This window comes from Rosa rugosa, chromosome 3 (genome assembly GCF_958449725.1).
Source record: "Rosa rugosa chromosome 3, drRosRugo1.1, whole genome shotgun sequence".
NCBI classification, from domain to species: domain Eukaryota; kingdom Viridiplantae; phylum Streptophyta; class Magnoliopsida; order Rosales; family Rosaceae; genus Rosa; species Rosa rugosa.
The window spans coordinates 41,886,683-41,905,099 of NC_084822.1; the positions used below are offsets into that span (position 1 = coordinate 41,886,683).

General features: G+C 38.5%; 2 protein-coding genes across 3 annotated transcripts; one reads left to right on the forward strand and one right to left on the reverse strand.

Annotated features, from left to right (window-relative positions):
* Positions 1-13,388: 13,388 nt before the first annotated feature.
* Positions 13,389-15,292, forward strand: LOC133739175 (piriformospora indica-insensitive protein 2). Its single transcript, XM_062166908.1, has one exon. The coding sequence runs from the start codon at positions 13,602-13,604 to the stop codon at positions 15,072-15,074; it is 1,473 nt and encodes a 490-aa protein (XP_062022892.1). The 5' UTR covers positions 13,389-13,601; the 3' UTR covers positions 15,075-15,292.
* Positions 15,293-15,861: 569 nt separating this feature from the next.
* Positions 15,862-17,562, reverse strand: LOC133739777 (CRIB domain-containing protein RIC6-like). 2 transcript variants are annotated; one of them, XM_062167582.1, is made up of 5 exons: positions 17,301-17,562; positions 16,933-17,082; positions 16,750-16,835; positions 16,559-16,655; positions 15,862-16,406 (listed from the first exon to the last, which is right to left on the reverse strand). In XM_062167582.1, exons 2-5 carry the CDS (start codon positions 17,003-17,005, stop codon positions 16,009-16,011), a joined length of 654 nt encoding a protein of 217 aa, XP_062023566.1. In that variant the 5' UTR covers positions 17,006-17,082; positions 17,301-17,562; the 3' UTR covers positions 15,862-16,008. The 2 variants fall into 2 exon arrangements, with proteins under 2 accessions (XP_062023566.1, XP_062023565.1); XM_062167581.1 differs by having other exon boundaries at positions 16,729-16,835; positions 17,301-17,560.
* Positions 17,563-18,417: the final 855 nt, after the last annotated feature.

Genomic DNA, 18,417 nt, shown 5'->3' on the forward strand with positions numbered 1-18,417 from the left:
ATTTAGTCCTAGATTTATTTAGTCTCCTTGTCGGGAAAGAAAAAAATCTAAATCATAAAAATTATAGCTAATTAAGATAGGATTCACCCTTTATTATCATCAGCAAGCTTCCATTTTCCCATATGAACCCTAGAAAATGGGGGGAATATTGCTCTTCTTGGTTTGAATCACTTTCAGCATTTCAATTAAGGACAGCAGTTGACAATCTCATTCAATTCAAGGCAGCATTTTAATTGAAATTACTACTAATGTGAAGGGGTTTAGGGCTTTTCAGGGCTGACTACCAGGGCTTTCGGATAAGAAAGCTTTGATTTGATACTAGCCTCGTCAATATTATTATTTTTTTCGGACAAAAGGCAAGTCAATATATAACGTAGTGTTTGGCAGTAGCACAAAATCTATTTTCTCAGTCCAGATTGCACATTTAGCTTCGTCATGCTCTCGTTATTCTTACTAGTATTATTGCTGGAGGTATTATATACTGTTAGAAAATTAAATAGGTAATTGCTATATTGAAAATCAATATATGTATGAAAAATCACTGTCAATTCGAATCAAATATGATATAAGAGAACAAAGCATAAAATTTAGAAAAACCTTTAATAGATTGTGATCGAGGCTAGAACTTGGTTCTATCCCCTTAAGACGAAATTGCCTCCTCGTCCACTACTAGAAAAATGGCCAATAGGCACCCCCCCCCCCCCCCCCTTTTAGATACACTATACTAACCGTGTCATTTGATAAATGACACCCTTTTGTAATTTTTGTATTGTTTGCTTTATGGATACTGATAATTGTGACAAAATAAAAGATATAGTGGACAAAATACTTTATCAAAAATACATATTTAGATAAACACAAAAATCCGTATTCATTGTTAAAGAAAAAACCAAATTAATGTATTATCATTTAATATTCTAGATAAACATCTTATATATATATATGGTTAAAACTTAAAAGGGTGAAGTAATATTAACAAACCACTTTTTTACATTAATTTATCCAAATCTACATATTCTTTAACTTCTTTTCTATTTAAAATTTTATTAAAGCTTTTCCTATCAATGCATACTTGCAAAATTAACTACGTGTATCCGTATTCATTGTTCATTAGCCATATTTATATATATCCGTACTCAATACACTGCCATTTGGTGCACACTGCTATCCGTATTTATTGTTCACTAGCCATGGATTTCTGTATCTAGGCAAAGCAAAATCGATATGACTATTTCTGCCATACAAGATAATAAATTCACTTTATATATATGCCATATAAAAAGCTAACAAACAAACAAAATCAGGAAATCATAGTGGCCATCTAGTGCTGTATAACCGTATAAGGATGGCTTGCATTTGCTGGGATAGATTTCATCCAATATCAAAATTGTTTTTCGTCTACCACTTTCAGATCTGGCTTCGTTCTCTCTAAACAAAAATGATGAAGATATGGCTTCATTCTTTAACCTGATTTGGCAAGGTGACATCTGGGCTGCAATCTCCTCAAAAACTAGTATTAAAACCGATTGCACTCAAATTTCAGTTTTACATGTTTTTTTTTTTTTTTTGGCAAGGAGATAGATATATTAAACCAACAAAACAAAGTACAACACGACTATTCTAACAAACAGACCCAACACGCTGGGCCAAGAAACAAGAATTAAAGCCAAAAACAAAAGGGCCTAAACCAGGCAAGCCCAGGGATACATCAACAGAGTAGCAAACAAGAGGCCCAACAGAAGGCTGAAGACTATTCTTCACAGCGGCGGCGCCGTCGAGAACAAAGCCAGACTCGCAATCTGGCCTAAACCGGAGAGGAGGAAGAGTGAAGCTTGCTGCACCTGGATGATCCGACACCAGAAAAGCTCCAAACAAGCACCCAAACAACTGCAATCCAGATTCAAAGGCATGAAACCCAGGCCTCAAACCATCTCCGAAACGGAGAACTTCTTCTGCCGAATAATCAACCAGAAAAGCCAGTTGAAGAGAGAGGGAGGTGAGATCCAAACATGGATCAAAGGGACAGGCACCCAAAGGGTACTCAGTTCCTTGTAGCATCCCCCGATGCACTAACGGGACAACCCCGTTTTGAACCAGGCTCCTAGGAGCATATTTACAGGTTTTGGCAGAAGGAAAGGGATAAGAGCCACCACAGAGAGCGACCCACGATGACATCATCTGGTTTGAGAGGGAGAAGAACAGATCTGGAAAGAAGAGGTTTTGGGTCATGAGGAACAGACCGAGAAGAAAAAAGAAAACAAGCAACAGAAGGGAAAAGCCGAGAAAAGGAAAGAAAAGGCAAAGAGCCTCAGATCGGAGACGAACTCCGGGAAAAAGCGCCCATGGTGGGCAGGGTTTTGCGCCACCGACTCTCAAGGTGAGAACTAGGAAGACATGGAGAAGTAAAAGCTAGAAAACTGAGACAAAGCTCAGGGAACTGAGACGAAGCTCATGGATCTACTATGAACAGTAGAGAGCTCTCACAAGGAGAGAGAATCAATCTATGTTAGGAGGCCTAGTTTTACATGTTTGACACACTTCCTATCATATATCTCTGACATGTTTATTCTTATTCACTTCAGGTGGTATTTATGTCTATAGGGATATCAAACCGGCAGTCAACGTCATCTCGGTGGGTCGGCATGTTTTGGGATTTGACCATTTTCTTAAGGCGGTGAAGCGGTGGAGGGTTCGTAATTTTTGAGTTGATCTATACATTTCTCTACGTAGTAGCGATGGGTAGGGCACTTTTAGGTTTAGGGTAGGGCACCTCCACGACTCGGTTGCTCGATCTGGATTTGCACAGAGATGAAGAGAAAACAGAGAGAGAAGGTATGTGTGGTGGGGATTTGGGGAGTATTTGGTTGCCGGAACCAGCAGCGAGATTGGTAACAAGATCTGGGATCTCCCATTTGCTATTCTACGTATAGTTCTAAAAAAATACGGTTCAGACTACAAATACAAATAATTACGGTGGTGAACAAATAATAAGATGACAAACAGAAAAAAGAAAAAAACAAAAGAAATAACAATAATTAATTAATAAATATTCTGAAAATAGAAAATAATTAATATTAATTTTCAAGAAAAAACAGAATTATTATTCCTATAAAAAAGAATTAATAAGAATAAAAAATAAATATGATGGGACCCATATTATTAGAGAGATACGGAAATGAAATCTGTATCCTTTGATTACTAGAACCCTCAATAGAGAATACTCTTTTTCATTCCGTGGCTACACCGTATCTAATGAGTTTTTGATACGGTTATTCATATCCTTTAAAGCAAAAGATACGGAAAAAAATATGTATCTTGTGAGGCTTATTTTAGTAGTGGTCGGTGCTTGAAGGGTTATCGGCAAACGTCTCCCAAGAGTACAACGATCAAACTTTCCTCTAGAAGAAGCACTACAATCTCGAGGACTAATGAACACAGATTGTGTTTTTCTCTCTCAATCTATTAAACTCTAATATGGAATGCAGAAACTATTTGAACACTAGATAAATTTTCTGATGCAAAAGTTGAATCCGAAGTGGTGGGATTGCTTCTGTATATATAGGAATCTGATGCATCTATTCGAAATGACATACCTTTCTGCACAACAATTTCCACGTTGCTTTTAGTTTGAAAGGTCAGAACTTTTGAATAAGATGGTCAGCTATTAAATCTACTAACAATCCCCCACATGAATGAAAATTGATAATGCAGACACTTGAGAGAGAAAGGTTGGTAAGGTATTACATCAGGATAGATAGCTTTTGGCTTTGAACCTTCCCTATTGATGTACCATCGGGTTTACTAGCTAAATAGTGACGTGTTGTCTTGAACTATTCAGCCGTTCATGTAAACCAAGACAATAGTAATCACATAATATATCTTTCCAGACACATCTGGTTCTACGGTTGTGTCCTTCCAGCCATGGACAATTCCCGTTATTCATTAGTTCTTTAGAGAATCAAGCCTTACAATTCTCATAGAAACGGTCCCATTTCAAACTAATATAGGTGACTTCCTTTTGAAGAGTATCTTGCTATACTCTACTAAGCTTCCGAGTTGTGGAAGTCATTAAAACAAATGTCCTACCATGATGCAAGCAACACTATCTCATCGGATTTAGGAGTGAGTAGGAGAAGTATTTCCTCAGTGTTATAAGCCACACACAATTTAGTTGTCCCTTCACTACAAAATAGAATTGCAATGGCTTTCACTACTTTGCGTCAGCAGGAAGTTGCCGTCGCCAATAGCTCCTTATTTGCATCAGCAAAATTGGGCCGTCTGTTGAGATATAAAAAAAAAAAAAATTACATATTTATGGCTGCCGTACAAAAGGAAAAAAAGAAACACATTCATTCAATTTCACACATGAGATAAGCTTGTTATATCTTTGACCAAGTTCAAACAGCAAGCAAGGGGGCTATTCAAATATTTTTTCAAAGTCTTTTGGCTTTGAATGAAGTCAAGGATAAGTTCTGCTAGCTTTGAGCCTTTGACTATTCAAGTGTTGATTAATATCTCGACCAATTCAAACATACATGAAGATAACAAGTGATAAAGATAGTGCTGTTATTCAAATTCAAATACAAGGCATCAGCTATCCAACCACTATTATATAAAGGTGGCCACGATGAAGAGAAATACACAAAGAGAGAAGAACGAAATATTCAGCAAGCAAAAGCTAAGGCTCTACCAAAACAGAGGGTGAGATAAAAGCAGATCCGTCAACAACAAGCTTCAAAGACGAAACTCAGGTATACAACACATCCTTGCTATACCCGTCTTCTCTAATAGGGATATAAACCGTCCAAAATGCTTGCTGTCAACAAATGATAGGCTGTTCATGAACAACCTTCTTTCTTTTGTTGAGATTCTCTCAAGCTATCAAAAAATACATGGTCGTTCATAAACGGCCAACCTTCATGGTGATCTACTCCTGCGTTGAGACATATATGGTCGTTCATGAACGGCCGGAGTCTCAACACACTTAGTTGCTGCAATTCCCAGCGCAGGAACATAAAGTCATTCATGAACGGCAAGTTCCGACGCTAAAAGAATCTGCACAAAATGTCATCTTCACTCCCTTTCAAATTCAGTAATACCATTCTTCTGCCTTTCTCCTTCCACCACTTCCAAAACCAAAAATACAAAAACTAAACTACTGCCTTTCTCCTTTCATCTTTGAATTGATTTCTATTCACGAGTAAATTACCGAACTGACCTTTTCAGAGTTTTAAATAAATTCAAAGAGCTTTGGACAGTCAACGTGATTTAACGTTACTGACCTTCAATATCATTATGAAGGATACTTCATTCATATTATTGTTCTTTTCTTTGATTATATTATCTCTCTCTAGAGTTCAATTTGTTGGCTAATAAGTCATTCTGCATCTACATATATTCAATTTGTTGAATGTGTCAATAAGCCCAATTTTCTCTATCCCATAAATCGATCTCTTCCCACCCATTATGACATGAAATAGAGATTGATCATAAGTAATTAAGTGTTTCCAGCTTGAGCTGAGAAAACTGATGTTAGAATTAAATAGAAAAATGGGATATACAAGCTCAAAATTTGATCATGATCAGCAATAGTCAACCTATACAAGCTCAATATTCCCAAAATGGCATTTTCTTTAGCTTTCCCTATATCTTCTTTATTCCAATCAGTACATCTTCTTGGTTTATTGCGGCAGTCATCCTCTTTGTCATTGCGATTAATCTGTGTATTATGAGAAATGCAAATATATGAGTACTGATCCTCAGTAATTTACTGATCCTCAGTAGTTTACTGATCCTCAGTAGTTTACTGATCCTCAGTAGTTTACTGACCCTCAGTAGTGTACTGACTCTCAATAGTTTACTTACCCTCAATTTGATTAAGAAAATATCCACATAGCAATACTAACAGCAATGATAAGATCAAATATCCACATAGCCTATAGGTAGACATAACTGCAATGACCTTCCCAAAAAGTAAAGCTAAGAAATCTTTCTAAAAATGCAAGCTCTACTAAACCGATAATAGATAATTTGAGTTGAATACCTCATGCAATTAAGTGAATGCACTCATGAAGCTAAAAGCTATTGATCCTCGTAAATAAACATCAAATGAGGTTGCAATACACATAGGGTTACTGACACTTAATAGCATACTGACCCTCAATAGCGATACACATGGTTCTCTAACTTTAGTTACACCATTCACAATCTCAAACCTCTTAAATCAACTATCACATACAGAAAGGCACATATGTCATCATTGCATATTAGAAACTTAAAGATGTCACTCAAAGAATGATCTTGACATGTTAATAAAGTAATCATTATGGAACATAAACTCGATAAAATTCGGCACCATTATGTATCCAAACATTTTAAGACCTATCTAAGCAATTCTATACTGACTTACAACAACATTCTCCAACAGGGGGAAAATTCTACAATGTGTTAACGTATGACATGCATACAATTGTCTTAAAAGTGGTAAAATGAGTCCTCAAAATAGTAATATTAGTCCTCAAAGTAGTAACATGAGTCCTTAAAGTGGTAAATTTTCTTAGTTACCACATGAGTCCTCAAAATAGTAATATTAGTCCTCAAAGTGGTAACATGAGTCCTTAAAGTGGTAAATTTTCTTAGTTTACCATATGAGTCCTGAAAATAGTAATATTAGTCCTCAAAGTGATAACATGAGTCCTTAGAGGAGTAAAAATAGTTGATGTATGAGAAATGTTAACATACCATAGCTTTACCCCTCCAACAGAGCATGTCAATTATGAAGATCACAAAAAAAATAGAATGAATCAGCCACATAATCATAGATTGCACATATTGCAAGCGTTTTAATGGTACTGAGTCTCAATAAGCTCATACAATTCATCATCAGTCACATAACATCAAGTTTCGCTGCCTCGCAACTCATCTTAATTGATACTAACCTCGCTCTTCGGTGGATTTGCAGGTCGAGAACAAACTCTAGCTTTGCCGTGTTCCTTGCAATCTTGGGGGCTAACGAACACAGATTGTGTTTTTCTCTCTCAATCTATTAAACTCTAATATGGAATGCAGAAACTATTTGAACACTAGATAAATTTTCTGATGCAAAAGTTGAATCCAAAGTGGTGGGATTGCTTCTTTATATATAGGAGTCTATTGCATCTATTTGAAAGGACATACCTTTCTGCACAACAACTTCCACGTTGCTTTTAGTTTCAAAGGTCATACCCTTTGGATAAGATGGTCAGTTACTTTCAATTTTGAATTTTCATTCAAATAAATTTAATATTTGATTAAATCTACTAACATATGCTCTTTGAATAATGTGAGAAATGATTAAGAATTGATGTAAAACTTATATTAGTCGATCGAAGAATTATGAGACTAATTAGTTGCGGTTTAGTGAATTTCTCTTTTCTTTGAGCATTAGCATTTGAGACGTGATAAGTATAATTTTAAGAAAATGTTGCGTATTTGAGATGTGATAAGGTTATTTAAGAAAATGATACACGTCGAGTAAGGAAATAAATCACGAACGCCCACTTTTGGGTCTCATTCGCTTTGGGTACTTCCTTCCACCTCGGTTTGCTAGCTCTTTGAGCGTTTCCAAAAAAGGCAGAAAGGAAACAAGTATCTGTCCAGTATCTGCTTAATTCAATCGAAAAAAAAAAAAAACAACAACAAAAGCAGATACAATTAATTAACTATCACACCTAACAACCATTAAATTTGAGTTCAGTTAGGCGAGTAACTTGCACAATTGAATATGAATAAGATTTCTTACGATGCCTCGATTTCATAATGTTTGTTTTCCCTTCTTTAATCAACAGTTGAAATTATGGTTACTGATTCTTAACCTCAAATGGTCAAATCTGATCATGTCCATTTTAGTGCCATCTCTAGATAATGTATGTGGAGCTCACCAGACAGTTTACCTATCTTCCCCTAGTTGATATTGTTGCGTTAATGTAGAAGAGGAACGCTAAAAACTTTCTTCGTTCAACATTTTTTATCGTCTCTCTTTTCTATCTCAAACCCGCTTGTAATCTCATAATCAAAATCTTAGCGATCACCACATGTCATAAGCTATTGCAGTCCTAAAAAAAATCAAAGATCAAAGTGTTGCTTTTTGGAGTTGGTAGACTCTCATATATATAACAAGTATTTTTTTTTTTTTTTTTCCAAAGTTACACTCACTAATATTTTGAAGCTTAGTGAGTGTAACTTTGGAAAAAAAAAAAAAAAATACTTGTTATATATATGAGAGTCTACCAACTCCAAAAAGCAACACTTTTAGCTCATTCTCTTAGGTTTGTCTTTCTTTTCGCCTCGGTTTGCTTTTCTATTTCCAAACAAAAGTAAAAGATAGTCGATCTACCCTTACGAAAATTATATGCATAAATCTTTCATAGAGTTTATATGGTTTCTAGTCCCGAACGACAGTAAGATCTTGAATTAATAGGTGAAAAAATTGGGCTGACTTCTTCATAACCTCATATGTATAATTTGTTGACTTGCATGAGTTGTATCACATCATATCTACCACATTAATTCATATACAAGCTTTGGATTTTGTTTTCATTATTGGAGCTGAGAGTACTATTGTAGTATGGAAATGGAGGTTACAGACTGTTGCTTTGAATCTTGGACGTCCATTGTAGTGCCATTTCTAGCTTAAGCCCCATATGAGGGGGAGAGTACGTACTGCAGTAAATGTAAAAATAAAAAGACCTCATGACCAGTAGTACCAGATCAATAGATCATGGCCAGTCACCATCTCCATATCTTGTCTTTACCAGGTCCAGTATATATCTTACTTGTTATCCCCACCTCCTCTCTTCTCCCTCTGCAAATTTTTAATGCCTGGCCCTGGACACACAGTACGTACCAATGGCTCCTCTCTCTCTCTGTTTGCTTCTCCTCCTCCAAGAACCATACAAAGCGTCAAAGAGTGAAATGTAAAAACCAGAACGATTCCTTTTTTCGGTGCGCACGTTAAAATCAGAACCCCCGGATGGGGCCCTCCGGGACCGGGGCCGGAGAATGGTCCTCGCGTGCTCGCTCGCTCTGTGCGTCTCCACGTGGCGGTGGATGGTGGTCGTCGCTGGGAATCAGTTTGGCGTCGATTTCGGGATTAGGGTGGTACGACATGGGCTGACACAATGGGGTCAAGAGACGACAGACAGCAAGTCGGCGGAAACGGCGCGTCGCTGTTCCTGGCCTACCGTTCTTTTTCTGCTTACCCGAGCCGAGCGTAGAAGTGCTTTTGCCGCATAAAGTTCCAACGGATTTTGATGCTTTTGGTGAATTATTTGGCCTTATGAATCAACTTTACACAGTAATTATGTACACATTGTTTTAGAACGGTTACTTATGTTAATCCATAGATCCATTCGGTACCTAAACAAAATTTAGAGATAAATCTGCATCTTTAAGATTTCGTCTGCGGCCCACATTGGAACTTTCGATCATGTTTTGTTAAGCATAGACATTCTGATGCACACGGTTACGATTTGAGAAAAGTTTATGCACTTGTCACGAAATATGGAGTATGGACGGAGGTAGCATAGACATTCTGCTGCACATGGTTACGATTTGAGGTTTCTATTTGAGAAAAGTTTATACACTTGTCACGAAATATGGAGTATGGACGGAGGTACCATTTTGACCGATTCATGATATTACATGATTTATTTTTTGAAAATCTTCTAAATACCCCTCGATATCATTTTCAATGGTTGCAACTAATGTTTTCAAGTAATAACACACGAGGTGAGTTTTATCAATGAAAAGAAAGAAAGAAAAAATTACAAATTCTACAGTATCCCAGAGTACTAAAACTCCACATTTAAAAACTGACTGCAAATTATTTACAACGTTCTAATCTAACAGTTTTAACTTTAAAAATTTTAATATCTCGAAATACTATAAACAACCCCGCAAGAAAAAAAAGAATAATGCATTTATGGAAAATTGAGATCCAACCATGGACAAATATTTGGAGAGAGATGTGGTATCACCGGATTATACGGCTTTGAAAATATAGTGGAATCTAAAGCCAGAAGTAACAGAGGTGTTCTGACATCTCCGAGTCCGACATCCTGCGGTTTACATAGTTTTGGTGAAGATAATACGGGCCACGTTGTAAAGGTCGATAATACCCCTGTCAGTTGTTCACCTTTTGGACCAAACCATGTTTTCTCCTGTTACTTGTGAACTGGATACCATCAAACCATCAATCAGTCCCTTTCATGGTTTTTTGTTTAGGGAATGATATGGAAAAGTTCAAAAAGAAAAATCAATCCATCAATCATGTTCTATATGCATTGTAGATATTAACTACAATCCCGTCCTTTTTGTCCTAGCTCTGCTTATATTGTATATGCATTCATAATTTCATACACGTTTTTTTTTGGCTTGGTGTTTTTCACATCCCTTAATAAAAAATAAAAAATAATAAAAACACCCTTGCCCCACAAGATTAAAATCCGGGTCTGCCATTGTTGCTGTGCATGGGAATTGTTCTTACTCAATGTGCAAAATTCATTATTAAGAATTCAAAACGAGCTATTCATTGAGAAATTTAGAAGTGGGCATAATGTAGGGAGAAATCGGGTACCGCCCGAACCGACCTGAATAAAATGGGTCGGAAACCGCACTGAGAGAAAAACGGTGTCGTTTTGCGTTCACATAGCACGAACCCGGTTCACTCCGGTGTGGGCTCGGTTTCGGGTCACGAACCGCCTATAGTAAACCGTCCGACCCTATTCATTGTTTATATATATATATATAATTTATTTTTAATATTTTCTTAATTTTTTATATTATTCCTCGAGTTCTGATTGGAGAAAAACCTAACCCTAATGCTCGAGGGTTCTAACTCAGCCACATAACTCTCATTTCTCATTTCACGCTCTCTCTCAGTCTCAGACCGTCACTCTCTCTGATCTCTCATTCTCTCCTATTTACCATAACAACTCTCACCGCCGGCCGTCGTTCTCTCTCGCTTCTCTCTTCTTCTGTTGTCGGCCAGACTCTCATCACCGGTACGATTAATTTGTTCTCTCTGCTCTATCTTTTTTTTTTCCCAGTTTAAATCAAGATGAATCGTTTATGAAGGCAAACATCTAGTATTTTGATCTTTGATGGATGTTCAAGTCATTTAGAATTTTAGATTATCGTTTGATGGGTGTTCAAATCATTTAGAATTTTAGATTATCATTTAATGGGAGTCCAAATTGGTGTGATAGTTTGATCTTTGATTGGTGTTCTGGTTGTGAAATACTCTGGTTTAAAGAAGATGTCTGGTAGTTTGTTGGTTTGGGGCTTCTCTCTTTCAAAATTGAGTTAGGGTTTTCAAAAACCACTTGGGGCTTTCTGATTTCATAGTTTAGCTTTAGGGCTTTTTGATCTCAACTTATTAGCTTTCTGATCTCACAGTTGGGAATTTTGTTTAATTGTTTTGAAATTGTAATTGTAATTGGCTATTTGCAGATTATGGAAGGGATATCTTCAACTCCGACCTCTACCCCAATTGGAACTGTAGATTTTAGCATGGGGACGACCCCCACACCAAGTCCTACAGCTGCAGTTATTCAAAGTTCTGCTCCAATACCACCACTTCCACCACTTCTTGAAGATGAAGATGGAACAAGCAAGACTCGTCAAATTTCTCAAGATTTTCTATGAAGCAACCTTGAAGTTTAGCGTTACTAAGCATGTAACTACTAATGAGCCTCTACTTTGGATGTGCACAATTATTGGTGAGCTTGATAAGTGCATGGCTAGTGATGATCCTCTTCTTGTTAGCATTGACACCTAGATGAAAAAGAAGTTTGACAAGTATTGACTGCAGTTTGAAGATTTAAATCAAATTTTGCTTATTGATGTCGTTTTAGATCCAAGATACAAGCTGTTGTACCTTGAATTCTTCTTCCCAAAGGTGCAAGCCGACCAAGGAGAAGGAGGCGTGCAAGTGATGACCGATGAAGTAAAGAAAACTTTGAGCTCACTATTTGATTGTTATGCAGGTAATCAGTTTCACAACTTTCATTTTTTTTCTTTTTCGCAGAATCCGTTTGTTTTCGTTTTTCACTACTTTATGTTTTTATTTGAGTTGCAGACGAAGATCCTGCTCCAGCAGCAGTTTCTAGGAGTGTGACAATGCCTAGGATCGAGTCTAGAGATGATCATCGAGTTGAGGAGGATAGTCATGTAGCAAACCTGGATCAGTTCAAGCTTTTGCGGCAGGAGAAAGATGTTGTGGCATGGTGATCAAGAATGAGCAGGACAAGTACCTATTGGAAGCTTCAAAATACCCTTCGAACCCCAAATTTGAAATTTTGGCTTGGTGGAAGGAGAATGCTCCAAAATACCCCATTATGTCCCAAATCGCCAAAGACATGTTTGCTGTACCTGCCTTAATTATGGCATTCGAATCTGCATTCAGTCTTGGAAAAAGGGTGGTGGACCCTTTCAGTGCTTCCCTAACCCCTATGATGGTTGAGGGATTGGTTTGCTTGAGTAATTGGCTAAGGGGAGTGGGATTTGATGCATATAAGGAACTAACCAAAGATGAGTTGCAGCTGTATGAGGAGTTGGAAAACCTGGAAATTGGTAAGGGTTTTGAACTTGTTTATTTTTGTTGGCTTACTTTTTTTTCTCCTTTTATGTTTTGTACTTGTTGGGACTTTGATTGATAGATGGAGGGTCTACTGTTGTTAGTGACTCTAAGGAATGAAGTGATGGCTTGCAGCAGAGTGAGCAGACCAGCATTTGCTTGGCGAAAGAATGAAGATGGATCAGTTTGGCATTTGGTTTGTTTATTTATTTTAGATTTGGTTAATTTGCAGTTAGATGAACTACTATTTTCTTTTCTGCATTTGGTGAATTTAGACTTTGGGAAAGGTCTGTGTTTATTGTTTAACAACTGCATGTTTTCCATTGCGGTTTGGGCCGAAACCGCACCTGCCCGCACTTATGGTGACACCAGAAATCCGGTCAAAAGAATTTTACATCGGTTGTGGTTTGAATTTTGGGCTTACCGAATTTTCCTGTCCGGATGCGGTATCAAGCTCAAACCAGCCCGAGCCCACCCCTAAAGAAACTTCAGCCTAATAATACTTTGAACTTTTCTCCGGCCAATTAAGTTTTGAGTTTAGCACATTTATCACGCAACGATCTATTATTGTCATTCTAGTTTTGTAACTATGATTGTCAGATATAAACACTCACGTTCTTTATTAACATCAAGATAAGAAACACATCTAACAATGTAAACACATGAACCAAAACAAATTGGGGGGACCAAAACCACATCTGGTCGTCGCAGTTTCGATAGCCCGAACGGACCACATCGCAATGATCGAGCTCAATTATGTTTTAGACTTTAGATTATTGGATGTACATAATTTAAATGCACGTACAAAGAAAAGAAAAAAATAGACCTAAGCTCAATAATAATCCAACTTGGTCCCTTGCTTGGTCTTGGCCAGTTGTCACTCCCACCCTTTAGACTCCTGATCACACTGTAAAAACTCCAGTCCAAAAATCAAGGTCATTTTCGTAATTCATCAACCTCTGTGCTTCCCTCCCACTTAAACCCCATGACCCAACCACTCCACAGTTCTCACCTCCACGTACACTTGCTCTTGCTCTTTCAGAACAGAGAGAAACAGACCTCAATGGCTCAGCTCCACCAAATTTCCACATTCACCCTCCTCTTCCTCACCACCCTCCTGTCCTCTTTCGTCATTTCCCACTCCCAGCCCCTCCTCAGCCCCGTCGAGCAGGCCTCCGTCTACCGCGTCCTCGACTCCCTCAACCCCGACGTCCCCTGGCGCACCCTCTTCCCCGACGACCTCTGCTCCTACGGCCCCCACGGCGTCGTCTGCGACTTCTTCGCCAACGACACTGATCCCAGCGTCGTAACCGTCCACGTCTCCGAGCTCAGCTTCGGCTACGTCTCCGACTACACCCCCAACCCGCCGTGCTCCTCCACCGCCGTTCTCAGCCCGCTCCTCTTCTCCGCCTTCCCTTACCTCCGCAAGCTCTTCTTCTACCGCTGCTTCAACGAAACGACAGTCGTTTCGGTCCCTGGCATTCCGGCGAGTTTCGGGTCGGGTCTGGAGGAGCTCGTCTTTATAGACAACCCCTCTCTTGTTTCCCCGCTCAGTGGCATTCTCCGTAATTTCACCAGCTTAAGAAGGGCAGTTCTGACCGGGAACGGGTTTTACGGCAACGTACCGGATTCCGTTGCCGACATGGTCAACCTGGAAGAGCTGACTCTCTCCGGAAACCAACTCGGTGGAGAGATTCCGGTGAGTTTTGAAAAACTGAAGAAGCTGAAGGTTCTCGACCTGGGCGGGAACTCCTTCGCCGGAAAAGTGCCGGAATCGGTGGGGAGCCTGTCGGAGCTGTTGAAGCTTGACCTGAGCTCCAATGGGTTTTCCGGCGAAATCCGGGAGAGCCTCAAAAACTTGCGGAGGCTGGAGCTGTTAGACCTGAGCTACAACCGGTTCAACAACTCCGGCGTGCCTCTGTTCTTGTCGGAGATGACACAGCTGAGAACGGTGTCTCTGAGTGGGAATATGCTGGGAGGGCAGATTCCGGAGATATGGAGCAAGCTCGGGGGCATTTTGGGAATTGGGCTTTCTGGGATGGGACTGGTTGGGAAAATCCCAGCTTCAATGGGGGTGTATTTGAGAAATGTGAGCTACCTTGGGCTTGACAATAACAAACTGGAAGGGACAGTGCCTCAGGAGTTTGGTCTTTTGGAATCTGTGAATGAGATTAATTTGGAGAACAATAGCTTAAGTGGAAGGGTCTCATTTTCTTCAGCTAAATTTGGGCACAAGATGAAGTTGTATGGGAACCCACAGCTCTGTGTTGATGATAAGGGTTTAAGGTTTGCAAAGGGTTTAGGGTTTGAGGAGTTGAAGGTGTGCAGCAAACAGCAGAAACCCAATTCTGCCCATTTCACAATGGATTCTTCTTCTTCTTCAGCAGTGCAGGTTGTTGTTCCATCCATGGTTATGGTTTGTGGGTTTTTGGGTATGATTGTGCTTATGCTTAATTAGGATTAGAGAGCCATTAGAGGTTGAGGTTTAGGAAGATTAGGAGGCCTTCAAACAGAGAAAGGAACAGAGGTTTATAGTCTTGACTAGAAATGAGTTTTGGGAATTTGGGGATGTGTAGTGAAAGTGGATGTGGATACAAGGAAATTAACTATGTAATTATGCACTTTTGTCAATGGAAAGTGGATATAAATGATAGCATTATCTTTTGGTTATGGTAATAGTTTATTTTTTACTATCCTGCTTATGGGGATTGAGTCTCAAACAAGAAATTGATTTCTTTGGCGCTGTGTTATTTGCAGTGTTTCAGTGCTTTCGGTCTCTAAGGGGCCTTGTGTTCATTACTGATTCTGTGTTTGGTACTTTGGTTTAGCTTTTTCACATTTACCCAAAATTTACAGAGATTCTGTCTGATAGTGAAAGAATGGGAAATGTATCTGAAGTGGGGTTTTTGATGAAACCAGCTTGGCAATTTAGCATTTTTATGGTAACTAGCATAGTCTAGGACTATGGGGATAGAATCTGAAAAAGTTGCCCAGAAAGGTAGCTCTTTGCAACTTTGGATGTTCTGGCTTCTTGTGTGATATGAAGCAAAATTGATCTCAAATCATGAAGACAGAGACAAAAGCAAATCACCCTTGCACAGTTAGACAGGGATAGGCTTTTTTAAAGCTGGATGATACCCAGTAAAAAGTGCTTTTTGAAGAAGCACCTGCTTCTCCAGCCCTTTTATGCAAACCTAAAAAGCAGAAATGTATTTGCAATTATACAAGGATAGGAAAGGAGAAAGTGTTCCAAAAATGAAATAACCTTATAATTAAACTGATATTACAGTTGTTTGGCATCACTTCCCTGATGATACATTTTATATAGCTAGCCTGATTGAAGATGCTTCTAGCTGCTACAACATTGATAGTAATCAATTGTTTGAACAATTTCATGTAAACCCCTTGTCTTCCCCCTCTTGAAAAGAATTCTGAGATAGCTCAATGCTATTGGACTTTGCTGTAGATGGGGTGCCAGGATCTTTTTTTTTTTTGGACCCCCCAATCGCCGATTCTTTTGATTTCTTCCGCCGTGATTTCTTGGGGATATCCGGTAGGGAGGATTCGCTACTTGTATCTGTGGCTTCCTGACGGCCGCCTCTATTACCCTCCGATGAGTCCCTCCTGGAAGGCCTTCTTGTTTGCCTTGGTTTATCTGATTTTTCCCTTGGGGATTCAGTTCCACCACCACCTCCTTCATGCCCCCGTAATGATTGCCTTCTCGATGACTTGGGCAATTCAGGGTCATGTGTCGGAGACATTGAACTCCTTGAACTTCTCCGGCTTGAATCTACATTGAGATAACATATAACATTGATCATCAGCTATTTCCGAACAAAATGTTGCTAATACTTGAGAAAGAGACGCTTATTACTTAATAACTTTTTGAGAGTGCAAAAAACAACTCCATGTTGCTATATATAAATGAAAATGAGGCATTACCTTCAGAGACGCATTTGACCATATTTTTGTCGGTCATCTCTCCATTCTGACTTAAAGGTGCTGATGCAAATCCTGGTGGAGATTGAAACTCATTCATCTGCAATGATCAACAACTTCAGCAAGTAGAAACTGAAAAAAAAAAAAAAAAAAAATTATAGTTAATTAAGTACCCAGCTTGGAGAACTACTTGCCGTTGATGGACCATCCCAGCCTATATGAGCCACATGCTTTACATCTGTAGGAAACCCAATCTGAATTTCTTGTTCTTTGTCATCATCTGACAAATGAGTGTGACAATTTCCCTCAGGCCTTAATATGTGTGTGTGTAAATAAATATCATCAATTAGAGCATTGGCTTTCAATATGTAACATACCAAATATTTGAGAAATGTATCTCAGGCCTTTTAAGAGGCCCTTCATCTTACTGCTATTTTCTTTATTCGACATTAGTAATTCTTAATGACAATCTATTCCTGTGAAGTCCCTAGCTAGTAGATATGGAAACCAAAATTTGCCCTCCAATTCTGTCACAATGATAACAAGAAGAAAGTTAGTGATGAATGGTCGAACCCTTCTATTGTAACGAATAGTATGAAATTTGATGGTGAAAAACGACCATTACCCTAAAAGAAAAGAAGAATTCGTGGATCTAAAGATTGAAAATAAATACATATGTGATGAACATGGTAGAATTTTCTTGAATAACGATTGTCAAATTAAGATGGAAAGAACTCTGGCTAACCTTTGAAGGAAGACCTTGCTGCTAGGCCATAATTTACAACCCCATATGAGAGGCCGCAGCATTCAAGCTATATCTTCTGAGAAACTAATTAAAAATTCCCAGAAAATTCAACAGGGCATGCAAACAATACATACAATGAGCCCTTTTTTTTTCTTTTTTCTTTTTTCTATAAATTTTGGCAAGATGAGGAAGAAGACTTTTGAAGAAAAGGAAAGAAAAAAAAAAAAAAAGGTGTTCAAAAACTATTAACAGCTTTTGACAAATGTGTATGAGAGGGGGGGAGTGATGAGAAAAGGGATGAACTGATAAAACAAATCATGCTTAATTAAAGTAAAGCTATCGTTTATCTCGTCAATCCGATGGTAATGCATTGTGTTTTTTCCCTAACCACATTGTTGATCACCAGACGTGGATCGAACTTTCCGGTGTGAAAATATAGGAAGAAATGGCAGTGAAGATCTTTGGCTTTGCTAAATTTAGATGGCAAGTTCTGTAACGGTCATTTTACAGGCCGTAATGACTGGTCGATGCATATATATGAGTTTCAATGGTTTGTTGGCTATTCTCTTGTTGACAGAAAATATGTGTCCACCTTGCGAGTCTATTGAGTCAAAGTTAAGTGTTAAACTCAATTTTAATTTGGTTTTACTGTCTTTATTACGTTTTTTTTTAAATTTTTTATTATTATTAAAGAACAGGGTTCAAAGTGAAATTCACCTCAAACTATAGTTTTTTTTTTTTTTTTTTGAAATGGGGCTGGTGCGGCTGCCTTCAAGCCTTGATTAACGAAATTGCAGAATACATGGGGGGGACGTAGAGCCTGAACCCCAGATTACAAGAAGCATAAAGAGAATATCCTGAAATAATACCAAGATTCTCCACAAAGTCTATGTATTCTAACAAGCACCAATTAGCAAAGAGTGCACGAATGGCAACTCCATTTGCTTTGACATAGCGGTGACATACCGGAAAGATAACTCTATAACGAAGAAGTATCATTACAAATAGCACAGCTTTTCCACTATGTTGCCGCACGGAAATAAATCCGGCGGCACTCAATTTCATCCTGCCACTAGGAGGTTGCGTCCATTTGACCAAACAAACAGCTCGCCGCCTC